Below are 22,548 nucleotides of genomic sequence, written 5' to 3' on the forward strand. Positions count from 1 at the left end.
TTCTACTGGTCCCTGCTAAGAGATTGCTTTCTCCAGGAAGCCTTCCCTGACTCTCTCCAAACATGTCAGATGTTTCTCTTCTCATTCTGCTTATCACTGCATCCATTACACCACGTGGACTTCCCTGGTGGCTCAGTTGGTAAAGAATCCACTTGCAATGCCAGAGACCTGGGTTCAATCCCTGGGTTGGGAAGATTCCCTGGAGAAGGGCGTGGCAAGCCTCTCCAGTATTCTTGCCTGGAGAATCCCCATGGACAGAGGAGCCTGGTGGGCTGCAGTCCCTGGAGTAGCAAAGAGTTGGACACGACTGAGTGACGAAGCACAACACATATTACCATGTTGTGATTGCTGATAATAACTCTCTGTCTCTCCCCTTAGATGATAAAGTCAGTGAGAACAGGGGTGGTGCATGTTTCTTGTTGCTAATTATTCCCACCAAAGAATAGTGCCTGGTATGCTGACTTCATCTTTTTGTTGAATGAATAAATAAAACTCCCATCTATTAAATGCCACTCTGTGCAAGGCCCTATTCTTAGCTATTTATGCCCAGTAGTTTATTTAATCATGAAAGAATTCTATAGTCTCCTTATATTGTAGATGATGAAAATAGAAAAGTTAAACAACTTGTCCAAAGTTTTGTAGCTAAGTGGCAGGGCAAAAATTCAAACCTGGTCCCCAAGCCCTCATGTTGAATCATGACATTGTACTGTCCTGATTATAAGGCAGTAATGAATTTGTGCATTTAGTTGAATTTCATACAAAATCTGATGCCATTTTATCTATGGCCCTGTTAACTTGTGTTGTGCAATTTAGGGAAAAGTCACATTCTTGAATGCCTGTAGTTTGAGAAGAATATTTGTTATATTTGCAAAATGGGATGAGTTTGCAAGTTTCATCCCCCTCCCCTTTTTCCACCCAAAGAAGGTCTGTGTCCTTGAACATAAAACGCAAATAATCCCTGTGCTGTTAATTATTAGCAAGTCATCCTATTTGGAATGTAAGGAAATAAAGTAACCGATGTACTGGCAACAGATTACTAGTTAACAGGCCTTGCTAGAGAAGACTATAAAAGAATTTCAGTTCAGTTTTCAATATTCTGCCCCAATCATTACCACCGAGGACAAAATAACTAGCAAGCATGAAGTGGGTGGTATCATTCTTTTTACTTTTTCTACTAAATTTTAGCGATTCCAGAACAATGCATAAAAATGCATATGGAATAGGTAAGATATTTTGTGTTTTTCTTTTTTCTACATGAAAATTCTTAAATCTGTATTTATTCATTTGCTTTGAATTATTTATCATATTGCTCCACATAGAGGATACATATTTCATTGGTGAATAGCTTAAAATGAATGATAAATTTATATCTTTATAAGAGTACAAGAGTTTTACAAAATCATGGCAGTGTTTAACATTATCTGTGACTAGTTCAATAGTGTTAAAACACTGGAAGATATAAAAACTGAATTTTAGTGTTAAGTCTACTATAAATTATTCTGCTTAACTCTATTTCTAAGCTTCTTTGTTTTCCCAAGTACAAAATTAAGATATTTGGATAGATGATTCCTAATGTCTTCTCAGTTCTAAAATTGTATAGTTCTAACTGAGACACAAACATTATATCTAGCAATGATGCCTTTCCTGACTGCAGTTGAAAACACCATTTTTCATGAAATTTATCTTGCTTTCCAGATTCCATATTGGATTCTTCCCCATGTTCTTCAGGGACAAATTTAGTTGGCCTGTAAGTTTTGTTTGTATAAATGCACTTTAAGTATGTACAGCAATGAAAATTTAATTTAGATAATTGAATAAAATTAGACAGCTCTATGAGTTTTTAAAAATGTAAAAGCAAACAAGACAATGTTAAGAAAAATTATTTATGTTGAATATCAAATTGATATTGAAAAAGTTGAATGGTTGACCCATGCCTTAGATGTTCACCTCAACCTCTAGATTCCTTGTAGATCTATGGGACAAACAAAATCAGATTTTAGAACTTGAAGAGTAATGTCTGATTGATGGTAACTCTATGAATTCAAGAATTTTTCTCATCAATACCAATAGGATGATAGTATCATATTTTCTAATCTGAATACTGCTTAATCCTAGTAACAGATAGTAGAAGGTGAAATGTTCTATTTTTGGTTATTTGTAGAAGGTATGTTCTCTTGAATGCTGTCTTTCTGTTCCATACTTCTGAAGTTTCTAATAATGATTTTAAAAGCATGTGGTATGGATATCGATTGCACACAGAAACCTGTGATAGTAATGCTTTGGGTTAATCCATGATCAGATCTTGATCACCCTGGGAGTAGACTCAGGCAAAGGTCTACTGACTAATTCTCTGCTTAAACACACACACACACACACAAAACAACAAACTACAAAGAATATAGATACCTTCAAGTATGGATACATTGCAGTGGGTAGATGACCATGAAAGGAGGAACCATTCATAGGGGAAATCCACTTATTTGCTTTGTTAACAGATATATGTGTATTCGTGGGGGAAAGAGACAAGAAGAAGATGGACATTTCTTCTGGATGGCTAAAATTTATATACATATTTAGCAAAAGTCATCCCCTAAGCAGATTACAATATAAGCAGACAACAAAAAACCCAAAAACTAACCTTGAGAAAAAGAATGACAGAAGTCTGTTTCTTAAGCATTCATATATATTTTTGTTTTAGAGCTACCATATTTTTTGCCCAGTCTGTTCAAGGAGCCACTTACGAGGAAGTAAGTCAAATGGTGAAAGATGTATTGACTATAATAGAGAAACCCACTGGCAGTAAGCAACCTGCTGGGTGTTTAGAGAACCAGGTGAGTGGATAGCAATAATTTTTTAAAAAATTATTGTGATATTTGACTAAAACTCAGCATGCAAAAGAGAAGATGCAGGGACTGCTTAAGAAATAAATACATTGAATTATTTGAAAACCTGTTTTATGAGAGGAGGTTTAATTCTGATTCACTGGAGAGAGCAGAGGAGAAAACAATGGATGTCTATTGTAAAGAGATGTTATAAGCATGGGGACTAAGAGCTAAGGTTCTGAAATCAGAGTATCTGGGTGACTGTGGGCATATTACTAAACTTCTTTGAGTTTAGTTTCTTTATCTATAAAATGAGTGATAATAATAGCTTCCATTTCTGGATTGTCATGGAGACTGATATGATGAGTAGTAGGAGTTAATTTTTATTAAGCAAACAGTGTGACAGCCATTCTTGGTGGGAATGTTATGTACCTATTGATAGTCAAAATATTTTGTGACGTGGAGCATAGCTTTGATGAATCAGAATGAATGTTCAGTGAGCCAAGAGATTTTGGGTAGGCCTTGTTGGCAGAGTATCAGCTTTGCTTGCAAATGCTAATTTATTAAATATTTGCCATAATCCTAGGGGGCAGATGAAAGTCTTCCAGTTGGGGAAGCCGAAGCACAGAGAGATTAGGTAATTTTCTTAAAGGCAACTCACAACCAGGATTTAACATCCTCAATGGCTTCATTATATTAGACTCTACACTATAGCAAATGTGAGGAGCATAGCACAGATTAGGGTCACCAGATTCAACAAATAAACAACCACAAAAAAATAGGAAGCCCTCTTAAAATTGAATTTCAGATTAACAATGACTACTTTTTTAGAATAGGATACCCTAATGTAGAAGATCAATAAATTACAGTTATTATTGGTTATTATTATCTCAATATAGAAAATAACTAAGAACTTTAAAATAATTAGAGCTACCAATTATGAAACAAAATGCCCAGAGAATCCTCTGTCATGATGGAGCTAATGAAATAGCCAAAAGATGATGCATCTACATTATTATAAAGGAGATGCCCTTTTAAAGATATGAAGTATTTATAACTCTGAAACTGATGACTTAATAAAAGTCCCTGATTGGCATCTCTATTTTTGACTTGACCTGATAGTCTAAAAATGTATGTAAAATAAGCAAAATGCATGTTATATCACAACTTTACATCCAATGAGATATCCAAGGTGCTGTGATGTGATCACATCTTGGATGTGACTTAGTGATAAGTCACTAAGAATAGTGACTTATCATTGTAAACCTGAAGACCTAATTTTATGTAAATTGGGAAATGGAAGTCTTAGTTACTATTTCTAGGATTCTCTAAATATTAGTAGTTTTAAAAGCTAAATAAAAAATGTCCCTAATTGAGTGAAACACACATAATTCTCAGAGGCATTCATCAGGCTATTGGTGTCATCAACTGATTTTGGTAAAATTAAGGCAACAAAGAAGGATTTTAAACATTTAAAATCTACATTTTAATTTTTTTTTTTTTTTTTTTACACTGTGGGTCTTGTGGGACCTTAATTACCCAACCAGAGGTCAAACCCTGGCCACAGCAGTGAAAGTGCCAAGTCCTAAAGCACTGGACTACCAGGGAATTCCCTAAAACATTTTAGCTAAATGTATAATTAGACCCATTAAAAGTATTTGAGGCTATTCTTATTCCATTTCAAATTATTTTGATTTTTGTCTGAAAATAATCTCCAACTTTTAGATCAGTGTCTTATCACAAGAATATCAGATGGAGTATCTGTGTCCTGCTTTTAAGACAAAATAATTTTGTCATGTGTATTACTCAAGGTTGGCAACTAAATTCCATTTTCCAAACACAGCAAAGAGAACTATCCCATCAGGATGAAACTAAATATATTGGAATTTGTAGGGGGAAATTATTTTCCTAATCCACAGTTCTGATTCTAGATATTAGAAGACTTTTCATGTATTTTGCAGCATTTTTAGGTAAAGCTAGTTGTCTTTCATTACAAATAAATCTTCTAGGTATCTGCCTTTCTGGAAGAAATTTGCCGTGAAAAGGAAATTCCTGAAAAGTATGGGCTTTCAGACTGCTGCAGCCGAACTGGAGAGGAAAGACATGACTGTTTCTTGGCACACAAAAAGGCTGCTCCAGCTTCCATTCCACCCTTTCCAGTTCTGGAACCTGTCACAAGTTGTAAATCGTACAAGGAAAATAGAGAGCTGTTCATAAACAGGTAAGACCCCAGAAAGAGAGCAGTGCCAATCAGAATCTAGAAATTCTGCAATTTGTGAATGTAGTCTAATGCATGGAGAAAAAAATGTTTTGTGTGGCATCTTCTGAACTCTTGCCCTGTGAAATTAAGTGAGCAATGTTAAATGTAACTTTGTCTCCACAACAGGTAAATAGATAGGTGTAGCCCACACAGGAGACCCACCAGCTGTTAGTCTCTTAGACACACCTTGTTTTTCCTAATTTTAGCTTGCCCAAGAATAATATTTAGCTTGTCCAATGTTTCTATGGCACAAATGACTCCTTCTAGAGCCAAACATTTGGTATTTTGTGTTCATCAAATTGCTCAGAAAAAAAAATTAGCCATCCAGGAATGTTTAAGATACATAAGCATGTCTAGCATTTATTGAGCACTTAGTATGTTTTAGGGACGTGTGTAATTAAAAGACACTTACTCCTTGGAAGGAAAGTTATGACCAACCTAGATAGCATATTCAAAAGCAGAGACATTACTTTGCCAACAAAGGTCCGTCTAGTCAAGGCTATGGTTTTTCCAGTGGTCATGTATAGATGTGAAAGTTGGACTGTAAAGAAAGCTGAGCGCCGAAGAAGTGATGCTTTTGAACTGTGGTGTTGGAGAAGACTCTTGAGAGTCCCTTGGACTGCAAGGAGATCCAACCAATCCATTCTAGAGAAGATCAGTCCTGGGTGTTCTTTGGAAGGACTGATGCTAAAGCTGAAACCTCAATACTTTTTTTGGCCACCTCATGTGAAGAGTTGACTCACTGGAAAAGATTCTGATGCTGGGAGGAATTGGGGGCAGGAGAAGAAGGGGACAACAGAGCATGAGATGGCTGGATGGCATCACCGACTCGATGGACATGAGTTTGGGTGAACTCTGGGAGTTGCTGATGGACAGGGAGGCCTGGCGTGCTGCAATTCACGGGGTCGCAAAGAGTCCGACACGACTGAACGACTGAACTGAACTGAACTGAGGGACGTGTGTGCTTGGCACATATGATCATATTGATGCTCACAAACAGCCTATCAATTCTCCTTGTCCTCTTCCTCTTGATTTCTTTCCTTCTTCTTATTTGCAGATGGGGAGATTGAAGCTTAGACAATTAAGGCAATTGTATGAGGGCATACAGCTAGTACATTCCCAAGAAAGTATTTGAGTCCAGGTTCTCTGTTGGGGAAGCCTGTGTCTAATTCTTAATCACTTCTATCTTCCCTGGTAGTGCCTAATCCAGAGAAATATAGAACCTGCCCTTAGAACATCTCTGCTACACTGATTGCCAGGGTGGATAATCCCATTTTGCACTGATAAGAAAAAAATACTTTACCTTTCTTCTTTATTTAGTGAAAGTCTGGCCTTACTGATTCTGGAAACATATCTGAGTAGACTTTTTGAAAAGGATACTTTAATAAGAATCACAGTCAGTGGTTCTGCCTGGTTTGTTCTCATAATAGAATGTAGGACAGGCTGTCAGATTTTTCTTTTTCTTGGAGCATCTTTATTTATTTTTATTGGAGGATAATTGCTTTACAATATTATGGTAGTTTCTGCTGTACATCAATGTATAGCAATCATAATTTTATATTTATATATATATATCCTCCCCCGGAAGATCTTTAGTGAGGAAAATTTTGACAGCAAGTGGAAAAAAATGACGATTTTCTTAATCTTTAAACAATTCCAGCGTCCAGTTCCAAGCAATAGCAGTCCTATTTTAATGTGTTTGTAAATCTTACTGCTCCTTTTCATTTCAGATACATCTATGAAATAGCAAGAAGGCACCCTGTCCTGTATGCACCAACAATTCTTTCTGTGGCTACTCAATACAATAAAATTATTCCACATTGCTGCAAAGCTGAAAATGCCACTGAATGCTTTGAAACAAAGGTATTATATTTGTAGGGATATCTGAACCAATAACTTCAATCTGATTATGACTGACTAAAGCCAAAAAAAAGTTAGAAATACGCTCTGTGTATAGAGTATCATTTTCAGAATAGGATATATTTCAGTAGTCTGCTATTCTTTGGGCTAAAAACCTGGGTTTGCTGTTTTTTTTTTTTTTAATTCATTCTTTTATCCACCCATTCATTCAGACAATGATTATTTTATTATTAAGGAAGTAAGTTTGATGGGATAAAGACAGAGGTAGAAGTGATAACATAACTGAAGGAGAGGAGTAGAAGGTGAAAGAAGATGGGGTAGGAGGAAGAGGAGAAAACGAGCAGGAAAAGAGGGAAAAAAGTGAAAGAGAAGTAGGATAAATGCTTTATATTTGTTATTTCTTTTAAACCTTAGAATAAATTTGAAGTGGAAGTGTTACTGTCATTTAACAAACAAGGAAATTTAAATTTAGAGATGTGAATAGATTTCTTAGGTTTGGAGAGCTAGAATAACATCCACAATTCATTACTTGTTGCTTAAAGTCACCAACTCGATGGACATGAGTTGGAGCAAGCTCTGGGAGTTGGTGATGGACAGGGAAGCCTGTCATGCTGCAGTCCATGGAGTCACAAAGAGTCAGACATGACTGAGCAACTGAACTGAACTGAATTGAAAGTCCTATAATAAAAATTTCCTAAGGACAGTGACTCTTCCTAGAATGTCAGGCTGTGATGCAATCTCACTTTTTGTGACTGAGCAGCCACTTAAGAAATTATCAGGCTTCAATTTGTTCAAAATTACAGTTGTTTATTCATTCTCAAGTATAAAAATTGCAGTTTTTTTGTTTTAAGTTACTTTTAATAAATCTGTCTGGCATAGATGTATATAAACCCATCTAAAAGAAAAAAGCATGAATAAAGTTTTGTAAAAATAGTTATAATTTATAAATATTTTAAATATTTTAAATAAATAAATAATTTAAAAATATTTATAATTTTTAGCAGAGTTTTTGTAGAGTTTTATGTTTTATCTGTGAGCTTTCCTGGTGGCTGGCTCAGTGATAAAGAATCCGTCTGCTAATGCAGGAGACGTGGGTTTGACCCTTGGGTTGGGAAGATCCCCTGGAGAAGGAAATGGTAACCCATTCAAGTATTCTTGCTTGGGAAATCCCATGGACAGAGGAGCCTGACAGGCTACAGTCCGTGTGGTAACAAAGAGTCAGACATGACTTAGTGACTAAACAACAATAAATACGTTAGCTGTACCTGTTGTTTTTCTAATTATTAGAGTCTAACAGGGAAAATGCATTCTTTCTTGACACTTTTTTTTTGTTTGTTTTTCTGTCTAGGTAACATCAATTACAAAAGAATTAAGAGAAAGCAGTTTGTTAAATCAGCATATATGTGCAGTAATGGGAAAATTTGGACCCCGGACCTTCCGAGCCATGTAAGTTTGAGCTCTATCTAGAAGATACCTGTAAAACTTCCATTTTGTAATTTGAGTCCACTTTTCTTGTTAATACTGTTGTAGAGAATGAAGTTTCCATTGATGAGAGCTACTGTGGGCTTCCCTTGTAGCTCAACTGGTAAAGAATCCGTCTGCAATGTGGGAGACGTGGGTTCAATCCCTGGGTTGAGTAGATCCCCTGGAAAAGGGAAAGTCTACCCACTCCAGTATTCTGGCCTGTAGAATTCCATGGACTGTATAGTCCATGTGGTTGCAGAGTCGGACACGACTGAGTGACTTTCACTTTCACTTTTCACTGTGATTAGAATCATGAAATCTTAGGAATGGGGAGAACAACAGATCAGTCTGCTATTTAAAACTTTCTTAAGTCTAGACGACGAGATAACGCTTAGAGAAGGCTTCAGAGATTTATGCTACTTACCTGTTCTTTTAGATACTCAAGTTCTGGACTTCAACTTATTTATACCTCCAGGTTATAATTATTTTCCTGCATTCTCTACAAAGTAGATTAGCCTTCTCTAAGTATCATTTAAAATTTCTGGCTTAACAAAACATTTTTTATATTAATTCTGCTTCCTACTCTGCTATAAAAGTCCATTATGCCAATTGTTGCTCTTTATAAATATTCACTTGAAGCAATAATATTAGAATCTGCTGTCCAGAGGAAAACAAAATTGTCATTTCTGAAGAACTGGCATGTATTTTCCTAACTGATGAAAGCATATGTTAATAACTCACTGAAGTCTGTTTTCTTGTCCCAGCTGCTAAAAAAGCTCAGAGGCAAATTAGGAGTTTTTCAATTGACTGTTATACTTAGCATATTTGCCCTCTCTTTCTTCTCTTGATTGTATGTATGTATGTATCTGTGTATCTATCTACCTATCTAGTCTATCATCTATGTATCTAATTTATCTACTTTTTGTTGTTAAAATGAGAGGAATATTAAAAAAACAAAACCCAAACAACTGAATCATCATGTAGTTCATGATGTAGTTCAACCTCTTCATTTTCAGACACGAGTAACCGAAGTCCGGTCAGATTAAAGCAGTTTACCCAAGACCACATTACTGGTCATCAGAACCAAGTTTTTCTAGGTCCTTTTCATGATTTATTTCCATCACATCTGCTTGTCTGCTATGTCAGTAATCTCTAATTGTCTGAATCCTCACAACTGAGACTTTGAGGTCAAATATGGGAATCAGAGAAGGAAATGGCAACCCACTCCAGTGTTCTTGCCTGGAGAATCCCAAGGATGGGGGAGCCTGGTGGGCTTCCGTCTATGGGGTCGCACAGAGTCGGACACGACTATGTCTCTTGCTATGACTCTTTCAGCATTTGGGGCTACCTATGCATGTTATTTCATCTTGATAGATAGCTATGATTGATTTCTAATTCTTTTTTTCCCTTAGAACTGTTACTAAAGTGAGTCAAAAGTTTCCCAAAGCTAATTTTACTGAAATTCAGAAACTGGTCATGGATGTGGCCCACATACATGAGGAATGCTGCAAAGGAAACGTGCTGGAGTGTCTGCAGGATGGGGTGAAGAGTTTTGCCTCCTATAAAAGATATTTCTGCTCTCTTTTCTTTCTCTTGCTCTCATTCTAAATGGGAGAAGGCTGTTGTGAGTTGGTCATAGGTGTGGTAACTAGCTCACAGTGAACAACCGTCTTTGCTGACTTTGTTTTTTACTTCAAGCATAGGCTCCTCTTGCTAGACCATTCATTTTTACTTTGAAAGGAGATGGTAACCTCTTGGGAACCCTCCACATAGGATTGAGGATGGGCAGACTCTTTACTGTTAATATATTTGTTTTTCCATCCATTTGTACTTTCAATTGACAGTATATATTGAATACTTTCTATGTGCTAGCCACTGTTGGGATCACCTATTAGGAAGACGCAAGCTGACTTCAAGGAATTTACTGTCTGATAGGATAGATAAGACATGTGACCTCGTTGGGATTAGGGACTGTCTTTGGTTGGCTGTTATTTCTGTAGGCCACCAGTACAATGCCTGGCACATGGAAGGCACTCTATATTATATTCATAGAGCTATTACATGAATACAACAAAATAATATAAGAAACATAAAAACAGCACAAAATACTGTTTTACAAAGTAAAAAGCTAGCCATCAAGGAAAGGTGTGAATAAAGGGCTCTAAGGTGATTAAAACCCAGAAACAAATACACCCAAAACAGAACCTCAAGCAGGCCATAGTCAGTTGAGCTTTAAGCAGTGTGGCATTGATCTATTTTGGGCCACCCTTGGCTTCTTAGATGTTGTGCACTAGGCCTGTCTGTCTCCAAATTTCTCCCTCTCTGGTCCCCTGTGATACACCTTCTTCTTTAAGGAGGCTTAAAATCATTGTTCCTTGATATTTAGATGGCTTGAAACCAGGGCTGGAACGTGGTTTCCAGAAGGTTGAAAGTGAGGGTAAAATGCTCATTTCAACCAGTCCAATGGCAGTTTATCTGAGATAGACTTTGAAGTCAGCAAAAAGCCAAGGCTGCTGGGGAGACCTGAGGGTGACACTGAGCCCACGCAAAGAATCTTGGTGTCGGGAGTTGGGGAAAGTGAACTAGGAATGCTGCCTCCAAGGCAGTTTTCCTATCTCATTTATTTTTCCTTTTAGAAGCACTTACCTTCATATTAAGAATGGTAATAAGAACATTTTTCTCTTTGTATCAGTTTTAGTTGACAATTTTACTAAGTGGTATGGTCATTCCTAAAATTTAGTTTTTTCAGTTTTTGGAGTGTATAACCATCCTTTTCCTTTAAGGTGGAAAAAATAATTTAAGTATGGTATATTAGTTGGATGTTAACAGCTGAATAATGGTTCTAATTGTTCCTGGTAAGAATGCACAGAATTTTCAGGACTCTGAGAGGGACATGGAAGCTCAGCTTCTTTCTTGGTCACTTACATGCCCTGAACATTTCATTGTCTATAGACTGCCCTCTGGAGGTCCTAATGGGTTACTGCAGATTGTTTTGCTAAAAATGAATCTTTTGCTCTCCGTGATATGCCATCAATAACAAATGTTTAGTAGCACATTTCTATACTAATAGAAAGATATGAATCAACATGCATATCATTCATTTTGAGGCATACATTTGTATTTTGTTTTTAAAAACTTGCTATGAGGGTAAAATAGATTTTACCTGACACGTATGAAAAGAAGAATTGAACAAACAAGGTTAGGTGGAAAGACGTGAAGAGAGACAGAAGGGAGAAAGCCCTACCATAAAAAGGGAGACAAGGCAAATGTCTTTTTCCTTCCATCTTTCCTTCCTGGGATTGACCTTAAGATCCTGAATTAAAGAATAAATTTTTAAAACTTAGACTTGTTTTTCTATTGCAGGAAAGAGTTATGTCCTACATATGTTCCCAACAAGATATTCTGTCAAGACAAATAGCAGAGTGCTGCAAGTTGCCCACCACACTTGAACTTGGTCATTGCATAATTCATGCAGAAAATGATGACAGACCTGAAGGCTTATCTCCAAATGTAAATAGGTTTTTAGGAGAGAGAGATTTCAACCAACTTTCTTCAAGGGATAAAGATCTCTCCATGGCAAGGTAACACACTCTGTAAATGTTATGTTCACACAAGTAAGAATTATGATGTGACTGACAGCTTTGTGTTGTTGAAATGGTTTCTGAACTCAGTATGTGAGGATGATTCTAGAATGTTCTAAGCCAAAATATAGTTAGGCAGTTAACAAGGGAATAAAGAATGGGATCTCTTAAACTGATGAGACTTTCACCCTTGCTGTTGCTCACTGGCTTGCTTATGAGGATGTATTTTGTTTTATATCAATTTCTCTAGAATCAGAAGCATTATCATCCTTGTATGGATTGCTCATATAAAGATCACTGTTGGTTTTCCAAATAGATTATAGATATTTTTGTAATAAGAAGGGCTCATAATTAAAAATGTGCATTTTCACTGTGCATGTTTTAAAAACTTTTCCCTCAAGTACAACTTAATAGATAGTGCTAGATAGAAGGGCCTTTACAGTAGCAGTTTATTTGCTACTGAATATATGTTTTATTTTTTTAAGAAAATAAAAATGCATTTAAAGATATTTGCAGTATGGCCCTAATAACTGTAATTTACAGGATATGTTCTCATTCTATTTGCCTTTAAGGGAATGAGCTTTTAAGGGGAATTAAGTTAGTACATTTTCCTTTACTGTACAGTGTGTATCAATGGACACTATTACAGGAGGGATTGTGCAGCTCTTAGGACATTATACTTAATGATCTCCAAAAGTCTTTCTAAATTTAAGAGTCTGCTTTTAATGTGGTAATGAAAATAATGGTGCAATTTTCTTTTTAATAATCCCAGAGGATGTTACTCTATTGTTGCCTTAAAATTACACAGGCACACACTGTTTGCACCGCTAAATTAAATTATGCAAACAAGAACAAAGTCTAGATTTCAGAAACTCAGGGACAATATTATTGGAGGCAGAACTAATATGACCTATTTCTACAATCTGGGAATAAAATCAGTAAATTCAAGAATTTTCTTTAAATTTACCCATTCATACATTCTGAAGCTGTTCATTTAAAAGCAATTCTTCAGTTGGAAAGGTTCTTCGCAGTAGAAATTTTCTCAGCCAAGAATGATCTTTCCTCAAACATTCTGTGTGGCTTCCTTCAACTAGGTTTTTCTTTGAAAAGAGCTGCTCAAAGAGACTTTTCTTGACCACACACTCTAAATTGTCACCCTTTTCCGTCTTCTTTTATTTCTCTTCATCGATTTAGCACTACTTAAATTAGATGACCTATTGCTTATTTGTTTCTGTCTCCCTATAATGCATGCTTTTTAGAGGCCCGGCATTTTATCTTATACATTATTGAAACCTTCCTGCTTAAAGAAAATGCTTGCACAGAGATGGCAGTGGAAAAATATTTGTTGGATGGATACATTTAAAGCCCATAAGTGAAAAGCCAAAGCGAATGATGCAAAAGAAACCAAAATACCATTTTAGAACAATTGGAGGGGTCATAATTTTCATTAATAGTTTTGCCATGCATATAGTTGAAATCATATTTGACTTCTAGCTTTATTTATTTCAATGTTAACTCCTGCATGTCATATAGCAGAAGAATAATTTGTCTCTTAATTCCAATAACTTGTTTTTTCACACATATTTCAGATTTACATATGAATATTCAAGAAGACATACTAAGCTTGCCGTTCCAATAATTCTAAGGGTTGCTAAAGGATATCAGGAATTACTGGAGAAGTGTTCCCAGTCTGAAAACCCTTCTGAATGCCAGGATAAAGGGGTAAATTGCTCAGTTTTTTTAAGGAAAATCTGAAAAACTAGATTGATATCATGTATTGAAAGTGCTGTTTGTTTGAAAATACCTAGTTACTAATGAGTTGTTAGGTGGTTATAGCTATTAAATAGCTATCTAGCTAGTGATTAACTGGTAGTCAACAACTTTTGGCTTTTTTTAGAAATGTTTTAACTGAAAGTTCTTTTATACACAGAATAAAAATAATATTCCTTTTGAATAGCTCCAGAAAGGCAAGAATTTTGTATAGAAAGAATTGTAAATTTTTTACCCAAGGATTGAGTTCTGTCATACAATAACTTGTGGTTCACACAATTTTCAACTTAAATCCCTAAAGTCCATTTTCTTTAATTCTCATAATTCATTTTTAATAGTAAAAAGAAACCCTCTAAAAGTGATTTCTCTACGATTGGTATCATAATAGAATAAGATATTATTTGGCCAAATTTTACATATAAAGTTGCTTGTACAGACAGAAAAAAACATGTATAATAATGCTTGTATTTTCAGGAGGAAGAATTGGAGAAATATATCCAGGAGAGCCAAGCCCTGGCAAAGCGAAGCTGTGGTCTCTTTCAGAAATTAGGAGAATATTACTTACAAAATGCGTATGCTTTGTTTAAAGAATATTTTAAGTGATGTATGGGAAGATTCCCCTGGAGAAGGGCACGGCAGCCCACTACAGTATTCTTGCCTGGAGAATCTCATGGACAGAGGAGTCGGGTGGGCTGCAGTCCATAGGGTCACAGAGTCGAACATGACTGAGTGCCTAACACTTAAGTGATTTAAAATCATTAACTGATGAGGGAAAGATTTATCTAAATTAACCACCCATGGCTATGCTAATTTCATCACCTAGTTGGACTGGTGTGCTCAGTTGCTCAGTCATGTCCGAGTTTTTGCGACCCCATGGACTGTAGCCCACCAGGCTCCACTGTCCAAAACCCAGTTTCCTGTTCCAGCAGGCGGCCTTCCCCAGGCCCCTCTCTTAAGGAGCAACAGATGGCCTGTAAAGATGGCCTCCAAAGTCTGGCTTTGGGTTGCCCAAACCATGTGGATTTTTGCAGTAAGGATACCCCTTCTATCATAAAGTTAAAACACCAAAAGATCAAAGTTCATCTCAAGGAAACTTTTGAGGGTGGGAATAGAGTCAGCCTGCTGCCCAGTGTTAATTTTCCCATTTAATTTCCCAATTAATTTCCCAATTTTCTGTTGGTGTAACAGGAGCGTAGGGAGTGAGTGTCAGAGTGAATGCGTCCCCAGTACTGGTCCAGGCACCATGTGGATGAAATAAATGAGCTGAATTAATGCCTTCTGATGCCAGAAGGGGGTCTTTGAAATAGCAACCCACTCCAGTGTTCTTGCCTGGAGAATCCCAGGGACGGGGGAGCCTGGTGGGCTGCCATCTGTGGGGTCGCACAGAGTCGGACACGACTGAAGCGACTTAGCAGCAGCAGCAGCAGGGGGATCCAGAAACAAGTGAAGGACTCAGCAAGATCTGGTGGGAATTGCTTCTTTCAGGTTTCTTGTTGCTTACACAAAGAAGGCTCCTCAGCTAACCTCACCTGAGTTGATGGCCTTGACCAGGAAAATGGCGAACGCAGGAGCCATTTGTTGCCATCTCAGTGAGGACAAACAGCTGGCCTGTGGCGAGGGAGTGGTGAGTGTTCTGTTTGGCCCCATCCTGTTTCTGCTCTGTTGGACTTGAAATAGCCTTATGGTTCCCATTTGGGGGAAATGGTTAAGAACCAATGCGGAGATAGCTTTCTTGGACTTGCTTGATTAGTTGCCATTGAAGGGGTGTAAGGACTCAGCTCTGAATGGCTGGCATGTGGTCAGGCTTCCTGTCCTTCTAGAATGGCAGTGAGTCTATTCAACAATTTCTGAGCAAGCTTTATGTACAGGGATGACCGAAAGACTGACACATCACTAGATTCATGATTTCACCAAATACCTAATGTTGAAAAAGCTTCAGGTTTGACAGATTCAGAATCTCTATTTTATTTTTAGCCATATCAATGTTTTTGTCTTTTGTAGTTTAATTTTTATGATGATGATAGTAGGGACAGTTTATCCCCCTTAACAGGGTACTGGGTATAGAACAGGGTAGTCCCACGTTCTGAATAATAAAATGACTTTCCAGTCGGTAAGCCAATAACCTTTACTTTTTAACGTCACTGGTGTCATACATATGATTACAGGTTTAATTTTTTCCATTATGTTTTCCCTTAAAGTCACAATTATGAATAAAATTGTGTATTTTTTTCCCATTTTTCCTCTTTTATATGATGAGGGGTTAATTGCTAGTAAGTCTTCATGTCCTGGAATTTTTTGTCAAAGATTAGAAGTAAAAAGAAAATTTCCTGTAATTAAGAACTGTCATCTTTGTCATTTATGGAATCCCACATATTAGGAGGATGCAGGGACAAAGGTGATAGAATGCTTCAGGGTATAGTTTCTGGGGGCCTTCTGCCTCCATTCCTGTCCCATTTCAGGACTTGTTAGTCTTGTCACGCTGGGAAAGCTGATCATCTCACTAAGCTTGAGAATTTTCATCTGACGTCTGAGAACAGAAGTTGTCAAGGGCTGTCTTAAGTGAGATAATCAGTATGACCCGCTCAGCACTAGCGTGATACATAGTATGCATACAAAATATGTTGGCCCTTATACAAGTTATTATTAAGTGCTTAAGAAATATCTCTGGGGACTTTCCTGGTGGTCCAGTGGTTAAGTCCTCACCTTCCAATGCAGGGGGTATGGGTTCGATCCCTGGTCGAGGAGCTAAGATCCCACATGCTTCACCATCAAAAAATCAAAACATAAAACAAAAATAATATTATCAAAACTTCAATAAAGATTTTAAAATTGGTCCATATTAAAAACTTTTTTGAAATAATAAAAAAAGGTATCTCTGAAGTGTGGAAGGTAGGTGAATTCTACATGAAGAAAGCCTTAAGGACACGCGCACACACGCACAAACACACACACACACACGCGCGCAGGCCTTATTTCTTTTCAATTAGGACTATGAGCTTCCCTTGTGGCTCAGCTGGTAAAGAATCCGCCTGCAATGCAGGAGACCTGAGTTCAATCCCTGGGTTGGGAAGATCCCCTGGAGAAGGGAAAGGCTACCCACTCCAGTATTCTGGCCTGGAGAATTCCACGGACTGTATAGTCGATGGAGTCCCAAAGAGTCGGATATGACTGAGCGACTGACACTTATGTATTAACTATGTGAAGAGGTTAGGTTTTGCTATTCTTACCTACAGAAAAAGATTCTCTGAATCCCAAAAGGAAAATGGAAAGTTCAACTAAATATACACGGAAAGGATAAGCCATGTAATGATTTCCTGGGTCAGAGCAGAGACTTTTCCCCTGTGGAAGTATGTATGTAACTGAAAATGTGTTTTCAATAGCTGACACACATAGCTGAAGGGGCTGTCTTCCATATCACCTGTGGAACATAGGTCACTAAAAGCTGAAGTTTATCCCAAACAAGTGGGTAAAGGTAAATATGGCAGCATATACGCTGATACAGACAACATGTTTTCCTGTAATGTTAATATTACTGGACATTAAGCATTACTGAAACAATTTTCCTGAATCAATGCTCTGGTTAATGCTCCATCTCTTTGCTTTCTCCTCTCTCACTCTCCTAACCAGGCTGACCTTATTATAGGACACTTATGCATCAGACATGAAGAGAATCCCATAAACCCTGGTGTTGACCAGTGCTGCACCTCTTCATACTCCAACAGGAGGCCATGCTTCAGCAGCTTGGTGGTGGATGAGACATACGTGCCTCCGCCATTCTCCGATGACAAGTTCATCTTCCATAAGGATCTATGCCAAGTTCAGGGTGTACCACTGCAGACAATGAAGCAACAGTAAGAAATAGTTATTTGCTATTATGGAGAAGACTGACAACACTAAATAGTGGTGGAGATTTCTACCTCACGCACCCAACACTCTTGGGCTCAGCAGGAGAACGTTATTACTCCAAAGCACTTAAAGTGACTTTCAAAATAGTCTTGTCTCGGTGTCTTCATAGCCTTTAGTCTAGAAAAATTCACTGGGGGCAGGTGTTCCTGTTTGTAAAAAGAGTCTCCATTTTAACTATTGTTGTGATGAGTTTTGGGATTGAGAAAAAGGGGGCAATCTGTTTAGGATTAATTAGGATATATCTTTATAGGAAGTCTTGGGTACTTGCAACACAAGCACTGAAAAATGCCTTTGCATTTTTCCCACACTATTTGCTCCTTGAAGAAAATAACCATAATATTTGATTCAACCATGAAGTATGGGTGTTAGGAAATGGAATGCACATTTCAGTTCATCGTGGGATGCATTCTGTAATGATGATAGTAATGCAAAGTGGAATTCATTTCTCCCAATTTCCATGCATTTTAATACTCCCATGCTTTGTAAAAGGTCTCCCTTCATTTTGGAAAACCTGTTCTTCCCTTTTTTCTGTCACAATCTGAGGCATGCAAGAATGCTGCCTCCTCTGGCAAGCTTCTCCCATTTCTTCAGTTAATGTGAATTCCAACATGACTGTATTACTAAGTGTGTTGTTGTTGTTCAGCCGCTCAGCTGTGTCTGACTCTGTGTGACCCCCCTGGATTTCAGCACTAAATGTGTAGTACAGGCAATTAGGATGGGCAGTGTTCAGGTAGGGGTGTGGTAACTGTGAATGGCAGGGGTTTGGAAGTTGGAGCCTTTGAGCATAGATAAGACATATTATAGCAGAGAGAACCAATCAGAAAGGATATTTTAGGCAAGTAAGAAGACTTGCTATCTCACTACATATGGTGGAACTATAAAGTAGTGTTTCACCTATAATCTGCATAAATCAAGACCAGTGGAACATTTAGCATGGTTCTAGCCTCAGTCATTCTAATAAATATTAGACAAAATATATGTGGTAAGTCTGGTGATAATTGATGGAATGAGGATGTAGAGCAAGGATTGCTGGAGCTCTGAAAGTTCTCTACTAAGTGTTTTTAGAAAAATACCATCGCAAAGCAGGTTTCTCTTATATATTGTTTTGTTTTGAAACAGGTTTCTCATTAACCTTGTGAAGCAGAAGCCACAAATAACAGAGGAACAACTGGAGACTGTCGTTGCAGATTTCTCTGGCCTCCTGGAAAAGTGCTGCCAAAGCCAAGAGCAGGAAGTCTGCTTTACAGAAGAGGTAGGTGCAGCTCGTGTTTATACTCAAACACTCGATATGGAATTTTCTGTAATGAAAAATGAAAAGAATATCTCACTAATGTATAATTTTAAAATAATGCCAGAAATATTTATATTTAATTTAGAAACAGATCGAAAGACTATAATGTTTAAAAATAGTCATCAGATAAGATCAGATCAGTCGCTCAGTCGTGTCCGACTCTTTGCGACCCCATGAATCGCAGCACGCCAGGCCTCCTTATCCAACACCAACTCCCGGAGTTCACTCAGACTCACGTCCATCGAGTCAGTGATGCCATCCAGCCATCTCATTCTCTGTTGTCCCCTTCTCCTCCTGCCCCCAATCCCTCCCAGCATCAGAGTCTTTTCCAATGAGTCAACTCTTCACATGAGGTGGCCAAAGTACTGGAGTTTCAGCTTTAGCATCATTCCTTCCAAAGAAATCCCAGGGCTGATCTCCTTCAGAATAGACTGGTTGGATCTATAGTTTTCCTAAATATTAGGAAGAAGTGCAGTTTGGAATGTATAATGAGAGTTAGTAATTTTGATTTATTTCCTAGTGGAGAAAACCGTAAAGTGAATATATAATTAACTGATGATAATTTAGATGGCTTCTGGCCTAAAATTTATCAATTCAGCAAATGGATGAAAAGGATTTAGTTGCAAATTAATTGTGCAAACAGGATATTGGGGGAATATTTATAGAAAGTATATTGAATTCATTTAGGAGCAAGCCTTTGAATATTGACAGAGTAGTAATTAAGGATTATCTTAATATAATTATTTAGCAGTTTTAGCTGGATTTACAAATTGGTTACACTTTGTAAGCCTCAAGTTTGTATTACTAAATACATTTGAATATAGCATCTGCTGCTGCTAAGTCACTTCAGTCGTGTCCGACTCTGTGCGACCCCATAGACGGCAGCCCACCAGGCTCCCCTGTCCCTGGGATTCTCCAGGCAAGAACACTGGAGTGGGTTGCCATTTCCTTCTCCAATGCATGAAAGTGAAAAGTGAAAGTGAAGTCGCTCAGTCGTGTCTGACCTTCAGCGACCCCATGGACTGCAGCCTTCCAGGCTCCTCCATCCATGGGATTTTCCAGGCAAGAGTACTAGAGTGGGGTGCCATTGCTTTCTCCGTTGAATATAGCATCAACATATTTTAAAAAGATATTCTATATTTCACCTTTTGCTCTTTTATTTGACTGTCTCATAATATAGAAGTTTAGATATTTTGTTATTTGATAATATTTAGAAATGTTGAGTTTTTCAATAGATAATATAATTATGTGTGTTTCAATGTGTGTTCTTATTAGTATGTGTTGTGTTTTTTGGTTGAAGTGGGTGGGACAGATAGCAAAATCAAATAAAACTAGATAAAATAGATTTTATGTAAACTATTTATGATAAATATGATACAAAAAGATTAATGTCCTCTGTTCTGAGAAGACATTAATTTACAGGTAGAGAACATTAACAAATAGTAGTATAGTAGTATTTCCTCTGCAAATCTTTCGATTTCTATGACTGATTTTCAGAGAAAGGAGAGAGGATGAGGCTTGGTAAGAATTTGGAGTTTGGTATGCTGCTGCTGGGAGGGATTGGGGGCAAGAGGAGAAAGGGACGACAGAGGATGAGATGGCTGGATGACATCACTGACTCGGTGGACGTGAGTCTCAGTGAACTCCGGGAGTTGGTGATGGACAGGGAAGCCTGGCGTGCTGCAATTCATGGGGTCGCAAAGAGTCGGACACGACTGAGCGACTGATCTGATCTGATGCTGCTGCTGCTAAGTCGCTTCAGCTGTGTCCGACTCTGTGCGACCCCATAGACGGCAGCCCACCAGGCTCCCCTGTCCCTGGGATTCTCCAGGCAAGAATACTGGAGTGGGTTGCCATTTCCTTCTCCAATGCATGAAAGTGAAAAGTGAAAGTGAAGTCTCTCAGTCGTGTCCGACTCTTCGAGACCCCATGGACTGCAGCCTTCCAGGCTCCTCTGCCCATGGGATTTTCCAGGCAAGAGTACTGGAGTGGGGTGCCATTGCCTTCTCCGGAAGTTTGGTATAGGAAATACAAGATCTACTATTGATTGGAGTGGAGGATTTTTTCCACCTCTGGCTTCCGTTGTCCCAGTTTGTTTACATCAGAGTTGGAAATCTTTATTTTAATCCATTTAATCTATAAACCTGTGAATTTACCCCTAGCTAGTAGAGAGTTAACTGTGTCGTGACTAGCATAGTCATCTACTTTTTAATCTGATGAGTCTTATTGATTGACTTTACTTTTATTTTTTTCATTTTTTATTAGTAGTTGATGTACAGTATTATATAAGTTACAGGTATACAGTATGGTGATTCACAATTTTTTAAAGGTTCTACTCCATTTATAGTATTGACTATATCCCCCTGGTTGTACAATATATCATTGTAGCTTATTTTATACCTAATACCTCTTACTCTCCTCCCTCCATATCTCCCCTCCCTCCTTATCTCCCCTCCCTCTTTCCTCTCCCCACTCACTGGTAACCACTAATTTGTTCTCTATATCTGTGAACCTGCTTCTTTTTTGTTATAGTCACTAGTTTGTTGATTATTCTTTTCTATTTTTAATTTTCAGGGTCCAGCACTGATTTCAAAAACTCGTGCTGCTTTGGGAGTCTAAATTACTTCAGGTAACAAAAAATTCAGAAAAGGCTAACTATAATGTTGATTCTCCCCAAATATTGATCCATAGCGAAATGCATTCTAAGAGCTAGCATTAAATACTTTCTTAAGTCAGTCAGTCAGTTCAGTCCCTTAGTCGTGTCTGACTCTTTGCAACCCCATGCACTGTAGCACACCAGGCCTCCCTGTCCATCACCAACTCCTGGAGTTTACTCAAACTTGTCTCCACTGAGCTGGTGATGCCATCCAACCATCTCATCCTCTATCGTCCCCTTCTCCTCCAGCCTTCAATCTTTCCCAGCATCAGGGAAATTCAGTAAAAAAAGAAAAAAAATTTAAAAAGCCTGGAACACGATAATGTTCACAATGTTAAACTGGTGATTTGAATAACTCAAAATTCTTTTAGGTTTTTTCACAGGCTTCAGAGAATGCCATCCGGAGGCCTTCCTATCAGTATATCTGATACAGATCTGATATATGTACACATACACACACACATACACACACACACCTGATGCAAAATAATAAAACCTGTTACTGCACCTATTAATTTCATTAATATTTATATAATATTTTTATTCTTGTTACAGGAGGAAGAGAAGAAAACAAGTCTTTATTTTTGTTTGGTGTGAATTTTTCCCTTTAATTCTAACTGATTTGTGCTTTTTGTGAATTAAAGAAATGATGAAGACTTTTATGTGAGATTTCCCTATCACAGAAATAAAATACCTTCAAATGTTTCCTTTTTCCTAGCCTGCTTATTTATGAAAACATGTAGATAATTTCTTGAAATCATTTTGTATACCATTGTCAGAAGCAGATTCTGGTCACAAAGCACTGAGTATTGGTCCCTGAAGTTTAAAACTACTCAAGGATGGATTTATGACACTGAAGACTAAACTATACAATGAACTAAAACAAATGTTCCCAAGTAAAGCACTATTTGGTGCTTCCAGGGCATACTGTTCATTAA

At 37.7% G+C, this 22,548-nt stretch overlaps 1 protein-coding gene across 1 annotated transcript; it reads left to right on the top strand.

Moving 5' to 3' along the window:
• The first annotated feature begins 1,138 nt into the window (after positions 1-1,138).
• Positions 1,139-22,298, top strand: AFP (alpha fetoprotein). Its single transcript, XM_055587486.1, has 15 exons — positions 1,139-1,223; positions 1,696-1,747; positions 2,699-2,831; positions 4,832-5,043; positions 6,813-6,945; positions 8,291-8,388; positions 9,819-9,948; positions 11,770-11,987; positions 13,577-13,709; positions 14,232-14,329; positions 15,243-15,381; positions 17,385-17,608; positions 18,783-18,915; positions 21,529-21,583; positions 22,166-22,298. Exons 1-14 carry the CDS (start codon positions 1,139-1,141, stop codon positions 21,571-21,573), a joined length of 1,833 nt encoding a protein of 610 aa, XP_055443461.1. The 3' UTR covers positions 21,574-21,583; positions 22,166-22,298.
• The last annotated feature ends 250 nt before the right edge of the window (positions 22,299-22,548 follow it).

The sequence above is a fragment of the Bubalus kerabau genome, chromosome 7 (genome assembly GCF_029407905.1).
Source record: "Bubalus kerabau isolate K-KA32 ecotype Philippines breed swamp buffalo chromosome 7, PCC_UOA_SB_1v2, whole genome shotgun sequence".
NCBI classification, from domain to species: domain Eukaryota; kingdom Metazoa; phylum Chordata; class Mammalia; order Artiodactyla; family Bovidae; genus Bubalus; species Bubalus kerabau.